This window comes from Capra hircus, chromosome 14 (assembly GCF_001704415.2).
Source record: "Capra hircus breed San Clemente chromosome 14, ASM170441v1, whole genome shotgun sequence".
Taxonomy (NCBI): domain Eukaryota; kingdom Metazoa; phylum Chordata; class Mammalia; order Artiodactyla; family Bovidae; genus Capra; species Capra hircus.
In genome coordinates this window covers 15,148,673-15,165,806 of record NC_030821.1, presented here as the reverse complement: position 1 = coordinate 15,165,806, position 17,134 = coordinate 15,148,673, and the positions used below count along the sequence as shown (strand labels likewise).

Sequence of the window (17,134 nt, the reverse complement as noted above, 5' to 3'; positions counted from 1 at the left end):
AGTTTAACTTTGCTAGCATGTGAAGTGAGTGCACTTGTAGAGTACTTTGAACTTTGTTTGGCATTGCCCTTCTTTGGGATTGAAATGAAAACTGACCTTTCCCAGGCCTGTGGCCACTGCTGAGTTTTCCTAATTTGCTGACATAGTGAGCACAGCACTTGAACAGCATCGTCTTTTAGGATTTTAAATAACTCAGCTGGATTTCCATCACCTCCACTAGTTTTGGTCATAGTAATGCTTCCTAAGGCCCACTTAACTTCACACTCCTGGATGTCTAGTTCAAGGTGAGTGACCACACCATCATGGTTATTCAGATCATTATGACCTTTTCTTGTACAGTTATTTTGTGTATTCTTGCCACCTCTTCTTAATCTTTTTTTGCTTCTATTAGGTCATTACCATTTCTGTCCTTTATCATGCCTATTTTTGCATGAAATGTTTCCTTGATATCTTTAATTTTCTTGAAGACATCTCCAGTCTTCCCCAGTCTATTGTTTTCATCTATTCTTTTCATTATTTAAGAAGGTCTTCTTATCTCCCCTTGCCATTCTCTGGAACTCTGCATTCAGTTGGGTATATTTTCCCCTTTCTCCCTTGCCTTTCGCTTCTCTTCTTTCCTCAGCTATTTGTAAAGCCTCCTCAGACAACCACTTTGTCTTCTTGCATTTCTTTTTCTTTGGGATGGTTTTGGTCACTGCCTCCTGTACAGTGTTACAAATATCTGCTCATAGTTCTTCAGGCACTCTTTCTACCAGATCTAATCCATTGAATCTATTCATCACCTCCACTGTATAATCACAAAGAATTTGATTTAGGTCATACCTGGATGGTCAGGACTTCCTTTATGGCTCAGTTGGTAAAGAATTAACCTGCAATGTGGGAGACCTGGGTTCGATCCCTGGGTTGGGAAGATCCCCTGGAGAGGGGAAAGACTACCCACTCCAGTATTCTGGACTAAAGAATTCCATGGACTGTATAGTCCCTGTGGTCATGAAGAGTTGGACACAACTGACAGAATTTCACTTTCACTGGATGGTCTAGTGGTTTTCTCTACTTTCTTCAGTTTAAGCCTGAGTTCTGCAATAAGGAGCTGATGATTTGAGCCAGTCAGCTCCAAGTCTTGTTTATACTGACTGTATAGAGCTTCTCCATCTTTGGCTGCAGAGAACATATCAACCTGATTTCAGTATTGATCATTTGTTGATGTCCCTGTGTAGAGTCATCTTTTGTGCTGTTGAAAAAGGGTGTTTGTTGTGACCAGCATGTTCTCTTGACAAAACTCTGTTAGACTCTGCCCTGCTTCATTTTCTATTGGAAGGCCAAACCTGCATGCAATTCTGTGTATCTCTTGATTACCTACTTTTGCATTCCAATTCCCCATGATGAAAAGGACATCTTTTTTTGGTGTTAGTTCTAGAAGGTCTTGTAGGTCTTCATGCTGCTGCTGCTGCGAAGTCACGGCAGTCGTGTCTGACTCTGTGTGACCCCACAGGCGGCAGCCCACCAGGCTCCCCCGTCCCTGGGATTCTCCAGGCAAGAACACCGGAGTGGGGTGCCATTTCCTTCTCCAATGCATGAAAGTGAAAAGTCAAAGTGAAGTTGCTCAGTCGTGTCCAACTCTTAGCAACCCCACGGACTGCAGCCTACCAGGCTCCTCTGTCCATGGGATTTTCCAGGCAAGAGTACTGGAGTGGGGTGCCATTGTAGGTCTTCATAGAACTGGTCAATTTCAGCTTCTTCAGCATTAGTGATTGTGGCATAGATGTGGATTACTGTGATGTTGAACGGCTTGACTTTGAAACGAACTGAAACTATTCTGTCGTTTTTGAGCTTTCACCCAAGTACTGTATTTTGGACTCTACTGTTGACTATGAGGGCTACTCCATTTCTTCTAAGGAATTCTTGCCCACAGTAGTAGTTACAATAGTCATTTGAATTAAATGCTCTGATTCCCATCCATTTAAGTATCAGTGTTCACTCTTGCCATCTCCTGCTTGACCATATCCCGTTTACCTTGATTCAGTTTACCTAACATTCTAGATTCCTAAGCAATATTGCTCTTGAGAGCATCAGATTTTGCTTTCACCACCAGACACAGCCACAGCTGAGTACTGTTTCTTATTTCAACCAGTCCCTTCATTCTTACTAGAGCTGCTAGTAATTGCCCTCTGCTCCTCCCCAGCATCTTGGACACATTCCTACCTGGGGGGCTCATCTGCCAGTGTCATATCTTTTTGCCTTTTTATATTATTCACTGGGTTCTCTAGCAAGAATACTGGAAGGGGTTGCCATTTCCTTCCCCAGTGAAGCACATTTTGCCAGAACTCTTCACTATGACCCATCTGTCCTGGGTGGGCCCTGCACTATATGGCTCATAGCTTCATTGAGTTATGCAAGACCGTTCACTGTGACAAGGCTCTGATCCCTGAGTACTAGTGGTGTTAGCTGATCAGTCATGTCTGACTCTTTGCCACCCCGTGGACTGTAGCCCACCAGCCTCTTCTGTCATGGAATTCTCCAGGCAAGAATACTGGAGTGGGTTGCCAATTCCTTCTCCAGGGGATCTTCTTGACCCAGGGATCAAATCCAGGTCTCCCACATTGCAGGCAGATTTGTTATCATCTGAGCCACCAGGGAAGCCTGTGATCCCTGAAGAGGTGGCCAAACCAGACTACTCATCACTTCAAGAACCCGCTAAACTTTTTCACCTCTGCAGTCACGTGTACCCTCATCTTTTCATGTGGAATGCACCCCCTCTCTACCCCTCAGAATTCTATTCTCCCTGGAAAATCAGGGGAATTGTCTCTTCTCTTGTGATACAGCTGCTATAATTCTCTGTATTACCCTTATCACTCCCTAATGTTTGTTTGTTTCCATTCTGGATTTGTTACATTTTGTCTCTTCCTATTGCCCTCTCCGTACCCCTCATTACATTGTAAACTCCACAAGGGCAGATAGCTGGTCTTTTTCAGGCTCTAGCCTCAGTGTCCAGAGTGCCTGGTTTACAGTCGGCACTCAAGACAGGCTTGCTGATGGAGTGAAACCACTGGACTATGTAGAGGGTTATAGTAACAAACCAGGGAGTGTCCTTTTCATGTTCCCAGTGGTGTGAAGTCTATTCACCATGCGGCATCACTCTGTCACACATCACTGCTGCTGCTAAGTTGCTTCAGTCGTGTCCGACTCTGTGCGACCCCCACCAGGCTCCCCCGTCCCTGGGATTCTCCAGGCAAGAACACTGGAATGGGTTGCCATTTCCTTCTCCAATGGGTGAAAGTGAAAAGTGAAAGTGAAGTCACTCAGTTGTGTCTGACTCGTAGCAACCCCATGGACTGCAGCCTACCAGGCTCCTCCGTCCATGCGATTCTCCAGGCAAGAGTACTGGAGTGGGGTGCCATTGCCTTCTCCAGTCACACATCACTAGCGCTGTTTTTTCTTTTTTTTTTTTAACCATAAAGGAGGCATCTTTTCATTAGGGACAGCAGGGGACATAGAACTACTATATTGCACTGTTCCATCTGGGACTGGAAAACATATGAGCCCTGGGCCCAGAGGCTGAACCTTCAATTTACTGTACATTCCTACTTGTGCCCTCATCTTCTCCTTTCTTGGAAAAGAAAGGCCTTTGGAAATGTAGAAATAAAACATTTTAATTTAGTTCTGCTTAATGCCATCTAAGGTATCAGAAAGAAGCAAAATGGAAAATATGAGAAATTCTGAGTAATCTGAATATTTGGTACTACACTATGGAGTCTGAACTATTCTTAAAAAATGAAAGAAATTAAAATGTGATTTTAAAAACAATACATAACAGGACAGCTTGATGAAGCAAAGTTATCACTACAGTAGTCACAACTTATGGCATTTCAGTTTACAAACCTCTTGTACAACATCACACTTCCTACAAACGTAGATGATACTGATTCAGCATTTGATTCAGGCCATTCAGGCCGTTTGGTCTGGGCTCCACCCTAGACCCAGGAAGTAAAATGTAATCAATTCAGGGCCAGGCACTCCTTAGATGCTGGAACTGATGAGGAATTCGCAATCACAGCTCTAAAAGGGTAACTGCCATGAGGAGAGGTGAGAACACATCCAGGGTTTACTCACCCAGCCAGCTAGGGATTAAAGAAGGTTTGTGAGAAGAGAACAGGGTGCTGAATCATGGCCGAGTAGGAATTCACTGGTGAAGAAGACAGAACAGGCAGGGCCAGTGGCAAGGAAAACGAGAGTGCAGGGTACACTGGGATCTCGGTGAATGAGACTTGCATAAATAAGAGATGGACAGAAAAATGGGGTGGCCATAAGAGGGGAGGCTGCACAGCCGCCCAGGGTGAAAGCAGAAGGGCCTTGAATCTCAGGCTAAGCAAAGACCTGCCACAGAAAACAATGGGAGGCGATGAGGGATTTTAAGCAAGGAGAGATGATTAAATATGCGGCTACTCTTCACTGCTCACAAGTGGGAACCCTGATCTTCCTACAGAATCCAGTTATTCTCACGCATCAGGAGACTACATTTTCAGGGAAGACTGGGCTCCACCCTAGACCCAGGAAGTAAAATTTAATCAATATAATACAGTTTTGGTAATTCCACTTTACTGCCACCAACATGTTACAATTTTGGCCAATGAAACTGAGGAACAATTGGCTTTAAAGCTTCTGGATGAGACTGCCTCACTGTTATAAGGGCCAGCCATTATGGACATTCACGCTTCCATTGCCGTACAGTGTGTGAGAATCTATTGCCTGCAACAACTGCAGCCATCTTGGGGCCACGAGGGGACAAGCTTGAAGACAGAAGTCATGCTGATGATGGGACAGTGGAAAGATGTGAAGAACCAAGATATTTGGTATGATTGATGACTATATTAAGCATTCTGTAACCACCTACTCCAGAGTTCTTTTTTAAAGTAAATTTAAAAAATCCCCTTACTACTGTTCTAAATATTCTGTTAAGGTGACCTGAGGGAGTGGGCCCATCATGACTGCACATCTTCCAATAAGAGTTTCTTCCTCTGCTTCAGAAGCTGAGAAGCAGTCTTTTGCTTATGATCTTGGCAAGTGGTAGACAGTGTGCTGGGAAGGATTAGAGAGTGTGTTCTAACAGAAGTTGCAGCTTCTGTGTTATTTTGCAGCCAAGGGCAACCCAACTGATAGTCTGATTTTTAATCTAGAAAGTTCACTTTGGAAGAAGTGAGCCAATTAGATGGACGGGAACCAAGAATGCAGGCTGAGATGCTAGCGGCAGGCTGCCGCAGGAAAATCAGGGAGTACTGCTGGGATAAGGTTTGTGGGGTAGAGAGGAGGGAGTGGGCTTTAAAAATAAGAGGCATTTGGAGTAAACAGGACTTGAGAGCATTTGGCTCTGTGTCCTGGATGGTTGTGTGGTTTCTGGAAGGTGGTCCTGGTCAAGGAGAGAGAGGACAGAGAAGGAGGAGGAACATACGTGGGGGCTTGGTGGTGACCATACCCATTTTACATATGAGATTATCAAGTCTCACTCACTAGACTGTAGAGACTGTGGAGCTTGTCTGTCTCCTTTACTATGGATTCCCAAGGGCCATACAGCAGGATAAGAATAGTCTGGTTTTCTCTGGTGGTCCCGTGGTTAAGAATCTGCCTTATAGTGCAGGGGACACCAGCTCAACCCCTGGTCGGGGAAGATTCCACATGCTGCGGAGCAACTAAACCCATGCACCGCAACGACTTTGCTGGTGGGCGGCAACTACGGAAGCCTGTGCGCCCTGGAGTCTGTGCTCTGTAATAAGAGAAGCCACTGCACATAGAAGCCGGTACATGGCGACTGGAGAGGAGCCCCCACTTGCTGCAACTAGCGAGAGCCTGCACGCAGCAATGAAGACCCAGTGCAGCCAAAAATAATAATAAATAAATAAATCATTTAAAAAGTTATACAGAAAGAATGCTTAATAATAACTGTGTGAGGCTGAGAAAACTTACATCATTTGCCCAAGATGGCACAGGCAGTTCAAAGTGGTGAACCCAGAACACACTCCCTAATCCTTCCCAGCAGACTGTCTACCACTTGCCGAGATCATCAGCAAAAGACTGCTTCTCAGCTTCTGAAGCAGAGGAAGAAACTCTTACTGGAAGATGTGCAGTCATGATGCGCTCACTCCCTCAGGTCACCTTAACAGAGTATTTAACTTTTTCATTAATGTACATTTTATAGAAGAGTTTCTAAAGAAAAGTGTTCAAGCAGGATGCATTTATGGACATCTGAGCATCATGAATTATATCTTATTACTGACATGTTCAGAATGAAATAGATTCCTGTCACTCTAACTCAGACCTCATAATTGGAAAATCAGGCAAAAATTTAAGATTGAAAGCCTCTCTGCTATCTGGAATCAATAGAGACTCACCTAAATGCATCTTGGACACTTTCGATGCTCTTATACTATCTTTCAAAGAGAGTCAGGGAATAACTGTTTACCATTTTAGGTATAAGAATCACTAATGTACTAGAAAATACTAATCAACATCTTCTCTCAGTCATTACTCGTTTAAGGTAAATAATCCTAATTACTCTAACCTTCTTAATTTATGTCATCCTTCCATCTCTATGTCTTTTCTTTCCCCAGCATCTTTTAATTTAACCACACTTTTAAGCTGAAGGACCCAAAGCTTGTTGAGAAAACAATTACTTCTATGTTTTTTTTTTTCTCTTGTGATATTTACAAGAATTTAAATGTTTCCCACAGTTAAACTAATAGCTAAAGAGGATGCAAAGAAATAGAAACCCTTGACCTCAAAGAACTGATCATTGAGTACAGGAGGCAGGATGAAGGGAAATTCCTAGTAACCCAGTGCAATGTTAGTGTGCATCTCGAGTGCCATACTCGGGATTACAGAAGTGTTTTAGAAATTCAGGAAAGCAATAGAGCACCAGGCTGTGTTAAAGAAGGATTCCCAGACACAGATGAATATGGAGTGAGCCTTACAGAGCATTTAGGATTTGGAGAGAAAATAGGAAGAAATATAGAAGAGGGTGGTGGCTGAAGTATGAAGATGTCTAGGACAGAGAGTTTATGTGAGACATATATCTCAGATTTTTTAAAAAACTTTCCTCCAACCCAAAGCCTTATATTTATGTTGATAATTATTCTGTTCATCATGGACATCACCTAGATGGATGAAGGATATCCTATCTCCTCTCCAAAGATGATCATTTCATAAATTTATCCATTTGACTTCTATAATTAATGAAAATCATGTTGAATTTTAATCCTATCTGTGCTCTTAATTAGTATTTTGATACAGAGTATACAAAAGCCATTTAAAAAGTGGGGCTCAGTCATCACACTACATAAATGTGATAGGCCAACAACTTGAAAGGGCCCAATAAATATTTATTAGTTCAATGGAAGAAAAGGAAGAAAAATAGAAAGAAGAAAGGATGAATGGAGTTTGGAAATATTTCTCATTAATTTTTCAAAAGTGAGCTGAACAGTTATTTAAATCATAACTAAATTAGTATTTTGAGTCCCATTTTTAGGTTTAACTCACTGTAACTTGCCTTGTCTTCAAGAATTCCAAGTACACAACTAATATACTTTAATTTTCTTTTTCAGATTAACTATGGTTCTTTATCTTTTTTTCTAAAGTTCCTAAAATTTGCGAAGGGTAACAAGAGTTATAAACAGTTCCATTATTTCTTCCAGGAAGAGCTCAAACTTGAAACACCAGAACACAGCTCAATAATAATAGGGGAAAACAGCAATAATTTGGTTCCATCTTACAATACTCTAAACGGAATGAAAAAGAATTCCAGGAAACATAAGTTGCAGTCTAAATGAGCTACCAAGTTTACAGAAACCTTCCTGATAGAGGAGTGGAAAAAAGAATGTGAGAAGAAATAAGTAGTTATTTACAATAACAGACTCCTTTCCCCAGGGGTAAATTATTCTGGAGCAGGAATGAACTGAAATCCTTTGCATAAGCAAGAGCCGAGCAAGATAAACATTTCAGACACTGTCATAGATCTGGAAGACCATCTCAGCATTCCAGACGCCCCGTGTTGTTGCATATTGTGGGAAAGGGGCCACCAGCCTTGAAACCAAAGTGGCCTGTTCTCAGGGTGACTTCCGCACTTAAGAGCCAGATAGACTTGGGCAAGTCATTCAGTCCCTCTGAGTCTGCTTCTTCATCTTCAGAACAGGAATAACTGTACCTAACTCTTAGGATGGTCATCTAGAGCAAAAAGACAGTGTCTGCAAAAACCCTAACTGGGTGTCTGACAGCTAGCAGGAGTTAAGTAAATTATATTGTTCTTGTTCAATCACTAAGTCATTCAGTCACTAAGTTTTATCCCACTCTGCGACCCCATGAACTGCAGCATACCAGGCCTGTCTGTCCTTCACTATATCTTTGGGTTTGTTCAAATTCATGTCCATTGAGTTATGAATCTATATAACCATTTAGATAGATTGATGCTATCTAACCATCTTCATCCTCTGCTGCCTTCTTTTGGCTTCAATCTTTCCCAACATCAGAGTCTTTTACAATGAGTCAGCTCTTCACATCAGGTGGCCAAAGTATTGGAGTTTCAGCTTCAGTATCTGTCCTTCCAATGAATATTCAGGGTTGATGTCCTTTAGTACTGACTGGTTTGATCTCCTTGCAGTCCAAGGGATCCAAGAATCTTTTCTAGCACCGCTGTTGGAAAGCATCAATTCTTTGGCGCTCAGCCTTCTTTATGGTCCAACTCTCATATCTATACATGACTACCGGAAAAACCATAGCTTTGACAATATGGACCTTTGCTGGCAAAGTGATGTCTCTGCTTTTTAATATGCTGTCTAGAGGCTTCTCTGGTTGCTCAGATGGTAAAGAAACTGCCTGTAATGGAGGAAACCCGAGTTCGATCCCTGGTTCGGGAAGATCCCCTGGAGGAGGGAATGGCTACCCATTCCCATATTCTTGCCTGGAGAATCCCATGGACAGAGGAGCCTGGCAGGCCACAGCACATGGGGTGGCAAAGAGTTGAACACAGCTGAGCAGTTAACACTTTCACTTTCTTTTTCAGGTTTGTCGTAGCTTTCCTTCCAAAGAGCAAGTGTCTTAATTTCATGTCTGCAGTCACCATCAGCAGTGACTGTGGAGCCCAAGATAATAAAATCTGTCGCTGCTTCTACTTTTCCCCTTTCTATTTGTCGTGAAGTGATGGGACTGGATGCCACGATCTTAGTTTTTTAAATGTTGAGTAAATTATAACTCACATGAGTTCTTAAGTAATCACAGTGGGGTTCAAACTCCCCACTACTCTGTGGCAAGACGGGAAGCCCTCCTTACCTTTGTGAAGACAACCAAATCAACTTGTTCATTCCAAACAGAACCATTCTCATGGGATATCAACATGGAAGGAATAATGCTATAACTGATTCTCAATCATCCAGTGCAACAACGGGAGCAACTACCCAGCGCAAGGGAGCACACATGTCTTTGTTCTCCTTCTGTCTTTGGTTTCAGCTCCACCCCTCCCCTCCCTTTTCACCACCTCCAGTCTTCACACTAATTCACCCACAACCTGTCAGGGTTTTTTCTCACTTCTTACCACCCAGCAAACTTACAGAGCTTTTCTGAAATTTTAAGAAGATTCTTTCTGGAAAATTCACGGGTCAAGAAAAATCTAAAATTCAAGCAAAAACATTTTATACACAATTCAAAGGGCAACATCCTTCCCCTAGACCTTGATCATGATTAAAAGCACATATATGGAGAGAGTCTCGGTTCTGTACAGATGAACCACAGCACTGAAAATGGAAATGTTGTTTTAAGTTATTTCAAAATGTGGTTAAAATATACACAAACCACTGGAGAGAATTTAGGTCCTTGTCTTACAATAAAGAAAACCTCCTTCTCTTTTTAGTTATAAAAGACTATTACCAACCTTAACATCTAAAATATGCTTTAATCTATAATAGCTAAAGAATGAACTTTAAAAAAACCTTAAATCCATACAGTATGGTTTTTCCAGTGGTCACGTATGGATGTGACAGTTGGACTGTGAAGAAAGCTGAGCGCTGAAGAATTGATACTTTTGAACTGTGGTGTTGGAGAAGACTCTCGAGAGTCCCTTGGACTGCAAGGAGATCCAACTGGTCCATCCTAAAGAAGATCAGTCCTGGGTGTTCATTGGAAGGAATGAGGCTGAGGCTGAAACTCCAATACTTTGGCCACTTCATGCGAAGTGTTGACTCGTTGGAAAAGACCCTGATGCTGGGAGGGATTGGGGGCAGGAGGAGAAGGGGACGACAGAGGATGAGATGGCTGGATGGCATCACTGACTTGATGCACATGAGTTTGGGTAAACTCTGGGAGTTGGTGATGGACAGGGAGGCCTGGCATGCTGCGATTCATGGGGCTGCAAAGAGTCAGACACGACTGAGTGATTGAACTGAGCTGAACTGATGCTATTGACAAAGTCTATTTTGCAGGCTGAAATAAAAAAAAAAAGCTAGAGTGGGGTGGATCTTGAGAGACTTTTAAAAAATTGTGAAATATTTTGTAGCTATAAAAATGGTTCTGGAAAATAATTTTTAAGACTATTCAAAAGCTAGACTTCCTGTTTGCATAATACAAGTACAGAATAATACACAAATAGATTTTTTAACAGTGTTTTTGGTTATGGATATAATGGTGTTGAGGGAACAGCCTCTGTGATCAGAGGTCTAATATCATCAATAATCCTCTCCCATGGCCAGTCTCAGCAAATTTATGAAGGAAATTTGTTTGTCTTCTTTCTTGTCCTGTAACTATCTCATGCCTAGTCCTACTACATAATTCATACCTGCCCAGGACTTGTCTTAAAAATATCAACCTGATGAATCACTGATTAGGATAAACTAGTTTATGTCCAACCGCTTAAAGCAGTCTTTGCATTAGGAAAAAATGACTAATAAAACGTTCCCAACCTCAAAGAATAAATCTTTAGTAGTAAAATTCCAGATACTTTGGTTTTGGGTAGGGGATTATTTGGGTCAGAGAAGTTTCTGCAGCACAGGACTAGAACTAGAAGGATATCAGTAGTAGTAACTCTCAATAACCTCAGATATGCAGATGACACCACCCTTATGGCAGAAAGTGAAGAAGAACTAAAAGGCCTCTTGACGAAAGTGAAAGAGGAGAGTGAAAAAGTTGGCTTAAAGCTCTACATTCAGAAAACTAAGATCATGGCATCCGGTCCCATCACTTCATGGGAAATAGATGGGGAAAAAGTGGAAACAGTGTCAGACTTTATTTTTTGGGGCTCCAAAATCACTGCAGATGGTGATTGCAGCCATGAAATTAAAAGATGCTTACTCCTTGGAAGGAAACTTATGACCAACCTAGATAGCATATTAAAAAGCAGAGATATTACTTTGCCAACAAAGGTCCATCTAGTCAAGGCTATGGTTTTTTCATTAGTCATGTATGGATGTGAGTGTTGGACTGTAAAGAAAGCTGAGCACTGAAGAATTGATGCTTTTGAATTGTGGTGTTGGAGAAGACTCTTGAGAGTCCCTTGGACTGCAAGGAGATCCAACCAGTCCATCCTAAAGGAGATCGATCAGTCCTGGGTGTTCATTGGAAGGACTGATGTTGAAACTGAAACTCCACTACTTTGGCCACCTGATGCGAAGAGCTGACTCATTTGAAAAGACCCTGATGCTGGGAGGGATTGGGGGCAGGAGGAGAAGGGGATGACAGAGAATGAGATAGTTGGATGGCATCACTGACTCGATGGACATGAGTTTGAGTAAACTCCGGGAGTTGGTGATGGATAGGGAAGCCTGGCATGCTGCAGTCCATGGGGTCACAAAGAGTCGGGCACGACTGAGTGATTGAAATGAACTGAACTATCTTCTACTCTATTTCATAAATTTTGGTCAGGAGATCATTTGTGTTACAATCACCATATACCTGTTTTTAAAAACACCGAACCAATTTCTAGGCCCAATCCCAGAGTCATTAAATCAGAATTTCTTGGAGAGAGGAACTTGTACTTTAGAAAGAGAAGACAGATGGATAAACAAATATAAAGGAGTATTATTATCCCAATATTGGAAATCATCAGATTATCTCTTGTAGACAAAAGCTAAGGGTGTCCATGTATTAATTGAACTACCAGTATCTGTTGTGGCGTATTTGTTAGAACAGAAACTTTGTTTTAAATTGCAGACAGTACGCAAAGAACCCCAGCTTCATCTTCTGCTCTTACCAGGCACTCCATCTTGGATCCAGAAGTTAATGTCCGTCCCATCTCCAGCCTTCAGGACCTGTGTGATGTTGATGGGCTTCAGCAGGCTCATGACCTCCTCCATGATGATCCTGGCCGAGTCAGAGCCAGTGAACTTCAGCCCAGAGGGTAAGAAGGTTCCCAGGTCCGACTCCATCACGAGGCTGTAGTTGGAACTATTTGCCTAAACAAAAGAGATAAGTGTTTGGTTCATATCTGCTGCACTCTGCTTTCTCTTTGGGAGTTACTGAAAAAACAACAATCAGAGACTTTATCTCCTCATGAGTTCTTGCCAAAACACATGAGGCTCTGCTGGACTTGGGGTCTGGTCTGCATATTACTAACAGTTCTGAGATGCAAACTTACTCATCCTGGGATCTGCCAAATTTGAGTTGACTTGGAAAGATTTTCTTTAAATTCAATGAAAATCAACATAAAGCTCCATATTAAAATTACTCAATTATTGCTATTATCAATAATATTCTTTCAATTAATTTTCTTAACAGCTTAATTTGTACCAGATACAATTCCTTTTCTACAGTAGGGATCTCCAGATAGCATTAGCCACGTTCAGGCCAAAAATAGGTATGCTCTGTGGGCCTATTTCGCTGCACCTCTTTCCTCTTGATGGACATTCTAGTCTTATTTTAATTGCGGATTCTGCAAAGGCTTAAAAGCATCAAACCAACAGGTTTGTCTTGGGTTTCTGATTCTGTTGTTGTGCCATCTGTTGAGTCCCCAGGGAGGGAGGTATTAGAATGCCACTGAAATGCTGCTCTCTCTGGGGTACAACTGTACAACTCTAAACCCCAGCAGCTCTGCCAGGAGGCTAGTGTGTAAACTTTTCCCAAATAAAGTCTGGTGAGAAAACACAGTGATTTCATGTAGCCAATATTGTCACAGCAAGAGCCTAGAAGAGGCCCTCACCAGACTGCACAGCTCAATTGCTACCCAGCCCAAAGATTTTCAAGTTTAAGGTTCTTTCAAGTTTAAAGTGGCCTGGCCATCTATTTCTCAGGAACCATTCTTTTCTTCAAGACTGACCAAATACTACCTTGATCGAGTTATTCTCAAGCTGGCATCGTCATTACTCACCTAGTAAAAATCAATAATGACATTTTTACATTGCTTTCAGAGGGCTTTCATGTTTGCAATCTCCTTTGATCTTCTTCCATAACCCATAAAGTAGACAGGGCAGTTTTATCATTGATAGTGGTTTATGGAAAAGGAACTGAGGATCAGAGAGGTTAGGTGACTTGCTCAAAGTCACATAGTTGGCAAATGAGAGAGCTGGGTCTGAAATACTATGCTTTCCAAAACTCCACAATGCTATAGCTAGCATGGAGTTACACCTGTTTTGAATTAGAATGATTTTTCACTTGCATAACAATTTCAGGGTTGCATAACTATTTTTTTCTTTTGTAAAACAGATACTTTTTGTAATGATTTCCTATTGCACTGTTGGGCACTGTTGTTACAACAGCAAGAACAGTGGTGGGTTCTAAAGAAGGACATTTCTAACATTTATAGGACTGAACTTCGTGGTCCTGGGATACCTATTCTGTTGTCATTGATGATGAGAAGGTTGACAAAGCAGAAGTCTGTTGGTATTTCCACTTTCGCTTCTAAGCAATTTCTGTCTTCATGGTGATTTTTAGAGAAAGACCCAAGGCAATTTTGATTAAAACAAAACAAAACAAAACAAAACACTTTTCTCTGCTTTCAGCTGTGGCTACTGCAAGAAGGTAGCATCATTAAGAGTTAATAACATGCAAAAATATTTGCATTAATGTATTACATTCAAGGTTCTTTCAGCTAGCACATTGGTGCTGGTCAACAAGTTGACATGAATTCGGCAGGGTTAATCCTGTCCCCTTATGTGCCCACTGCTCCCACCCCAAATTCTCTTCCTCCCCTATAAAAATGAGAAAAGAAATAGCACAATTTATCTTTAAATAAAGACAGAGTTAGGTAATGTCTGTGAACGTTCCCATGCTTCTCACATACTTCCATCCTTCCAATAAGAAAATTACCCAATTTGCTCCCGACTATATACTTTTTAGTTGAAAGCAGAGCTAGGTAGTGATTTGGGCATCCGCCTGGTGAGGCGTGCCCAGCCCTGGACCCACTCAGCTCTACTCCTGGCTCAAGAACCGACCTGCTGGACTGCCGAGAGGAGTGTCTGGCCTCTCTCTCTGTCCCCAAGTCATGATGCCTTGACCTTTAGCATCTGCATCTGTAGGTGGAACAAATGCCTTTCCCTAGGCTTAGACAGTGGTAAAGAACACGCCTGCCAGTGCAGGAGATGTAAGAGGTGCCGGTTCAAGCACAGGGTTGAGAAGATCTCCTGGAGGAGCACAGTGACCCACTCCAGTATCCTTACTTGGAGAATCCCATGCACAGAGGAGCCTAGTGGGCTACAGTCCATGGGGTCAACTGAAGCGACTGAGCACGCACCCAAGCTTGAACAATGAGCCTGGGCACATGGAACTTTGAGGGTCTTCAAAGAAAAAATCTTTGTGGACCACAGTGAAAGTGGTTGTGTGAGTTGAACTTGTCCAAGCTCCTTAAACAATATGCATGAAGGGCTTATTGACCCTCTACAAATGAACAAGGGCTAGGGTATCCCACCATCTGTGAATAGTACCATGCAATGCCAGGATGCTGATAGGAATGTTGAGAATAATTTAAATCAGGGCACTTTCAGAGGTGTCAAGATGCTATGTGGCAACAGGTTTAGCACAGTGATAGCAAGTATGGGCCCTGGGACTATTCAGTCTGAGTTTAATCTGCAGACTGACCAGCCAAGAGCTCTGTGACTCTGGGCAGTCTGTGTGACTTCTCAGGTTCGTCTGCGGCGAAATGGGGATAATGGTGGCACCCCAGTACTGGTGTTACCACGAAAGATCCAGACTTCTCAGGTTTTCAAGAAAGGCCTCCATATAAACCATTCTGTTAGCATATAATGATAACCGGTATCATTTTTGCAGTGCTTCCAACGTGCCAGACACTGTGTGACATGCCTTATAGCTTAGCCCAGGTAATGCTTATAATCATTCTATAAGTACTATTATATTTCTCATTTCACAGATGAAGCAACTGAGGTCTGGCCAGGTTAACTAACTTCCCCAAGCTTACCTAGCTAGTGAGTGGAGTGGTCAGAATTCAAGCCCAAAGGTCTGCTTCCCCAAGCCTGTGGGCTCAGCCTCTCCAATACTCTGTCTGCTCATGCTTACTTCCAACTGTCAGGCCACACAGGTCCTTGCTTTTAATTAATAAACGCAAAGACTGTAGTCAAACAAATGTACAGCGTTTAAAATATTCTTGCATGATCACAATACAAAATCTGTTTGGACAGAATTTATTGTCGCTGCTAACAAAGTAATTTGATTAGGCAAAGAGAAGATTGAAAACAAAAACAAAAACAAAACCCTTGCTCCACCATTTCCTACCAACCAGGAATAAAAAGCCTAAAATAATAAAATGTCTTTTCCAACCCGAATTAGACAGGATGTGCAGATTTCAGTAAATCAGAATTCTGTCGTCGGTAGAGACGTGCTAGATTTCTATTCATGGAGGATTTTACTAGCTGTTGCTAACGTGACGGCAGCAGTCCATTGTTGTCTATTTATATATAAACATTTCCATATGTTTTCAACAAGGAACTAAGAAAACAAACCACCCACCATCCATGACACTGCTTTTCCTCCTCATTGCTGGCATCATTGTCTAATCGTTAGCACATGGCCAAAGAGCTGGGAAAACAAAATGTCTCTGCACAAAGAAACCAGGATGAATAAGCCAGGTCACAGGGCTGTTACAACTGCTGCTTCTCAGGAATGTGTTGTCACAAACATCCGTGTCCCTCACTCTGCTATGGGTCACTGGGGACACACTCAGTGTCGATCTGGAAAGCTGATTATAGCTAGTGACAGTGGCGCAGACCCATGCTGGTTTCACTCAACCCATTTCTGCACACAAAACCAAATATCCATCCTCCTACTTACAGGATGTAGGGAGAAACCTCCCTTCTGGAGACTGAATGCTTTATTGCTGAGATAACCAGCACCGATTGAGGCAAACATATAGATGGGGAGGCTGAGAAGCTCAGTGACAAGCTCAGATACTACGTGTAAACTCCTTGCCCTGCTCTCTTAATGAGGAGAAACACCTCTTTCTTAAGAGTCATGGAAACTGTCCTTCATTGCCCTGTAATAGACATAATGCAATGCAGAGAAAAGCTGCTGGCTAACCTCCTAGATTGGGGTTGCTCGAGTAGTTAATAACTGCTTAGGGTTGAAGATTCATACGTTTGTTTTGTGCTAGAATCACATCCTATCACTTCTTTTCTTTTTTTAAGGGTCAGCTTACTCTGCCAAAGAACAATTTGGTAACCATTAGCATTCTTTGGGTGCAACGCAAGATTAAAAAGTAGAACAGTGTTTAAAATACATATTGCATATTTTCAAATGCTTACTTCCTAACATAAACACAAGGGTGATGTTTGTGTTTTTTGCTTTTATAAAACTCAAGATAAATCTTCTTCAGAAACATAGACCCAAGCTCGACATCTCTCCTCCCAAACTTGGCATCTTTTTTTGTTTTAAAGCTTTTATTTTCTCATAACCTAGGCAACCTGTTTTTAGTTCTGAACGAAAATCATAATCCCCAAAATCAAATGATGAGAAAAAGAGACTCCTAATTATTTGAATTAATCATGTAGCCTCCTTAGTTCAATCTTCAAAGAAGTAAATGCACCCCCCTCCAACGCCGCCCCCAACACAGGGTAATCAGTCTTGGTACCACGTCCCTGCTCCAGTAAAAGTTAATATTTTGCAGATGATGGTGGTGACACTGTTTGGTCAGGTGGTAGACTCAAAACAAGTTCTCAGAAGG

General features: G+C 42.0%; 1 protein-coding gene across 2 annotated transcripts in view; it reads right to left on the bottom strand.

Annotated features, from left to right (window-relative positions):
* The window catches only part of CPQ (carboxypeptidase Q), a 567,536-nt gene that overhangs the window by 70,316 nt on the left and 480,086 nt on the right, over window positions 1-17,134 (bottom strand). For both annotated transcript variants that reach the window (XM_018058258.1, XM_018058257.1), the window contains exon 7: window positions 12,221-12,422. In XM_018058258.1, coding sequence (XP_017913747.1) covers window positions 12,221-12,422 — 202 coding nt within the window. The remainder of the gene's footprint in view (window positions 1-12,220; window positions 12,423-17,134) is intronic.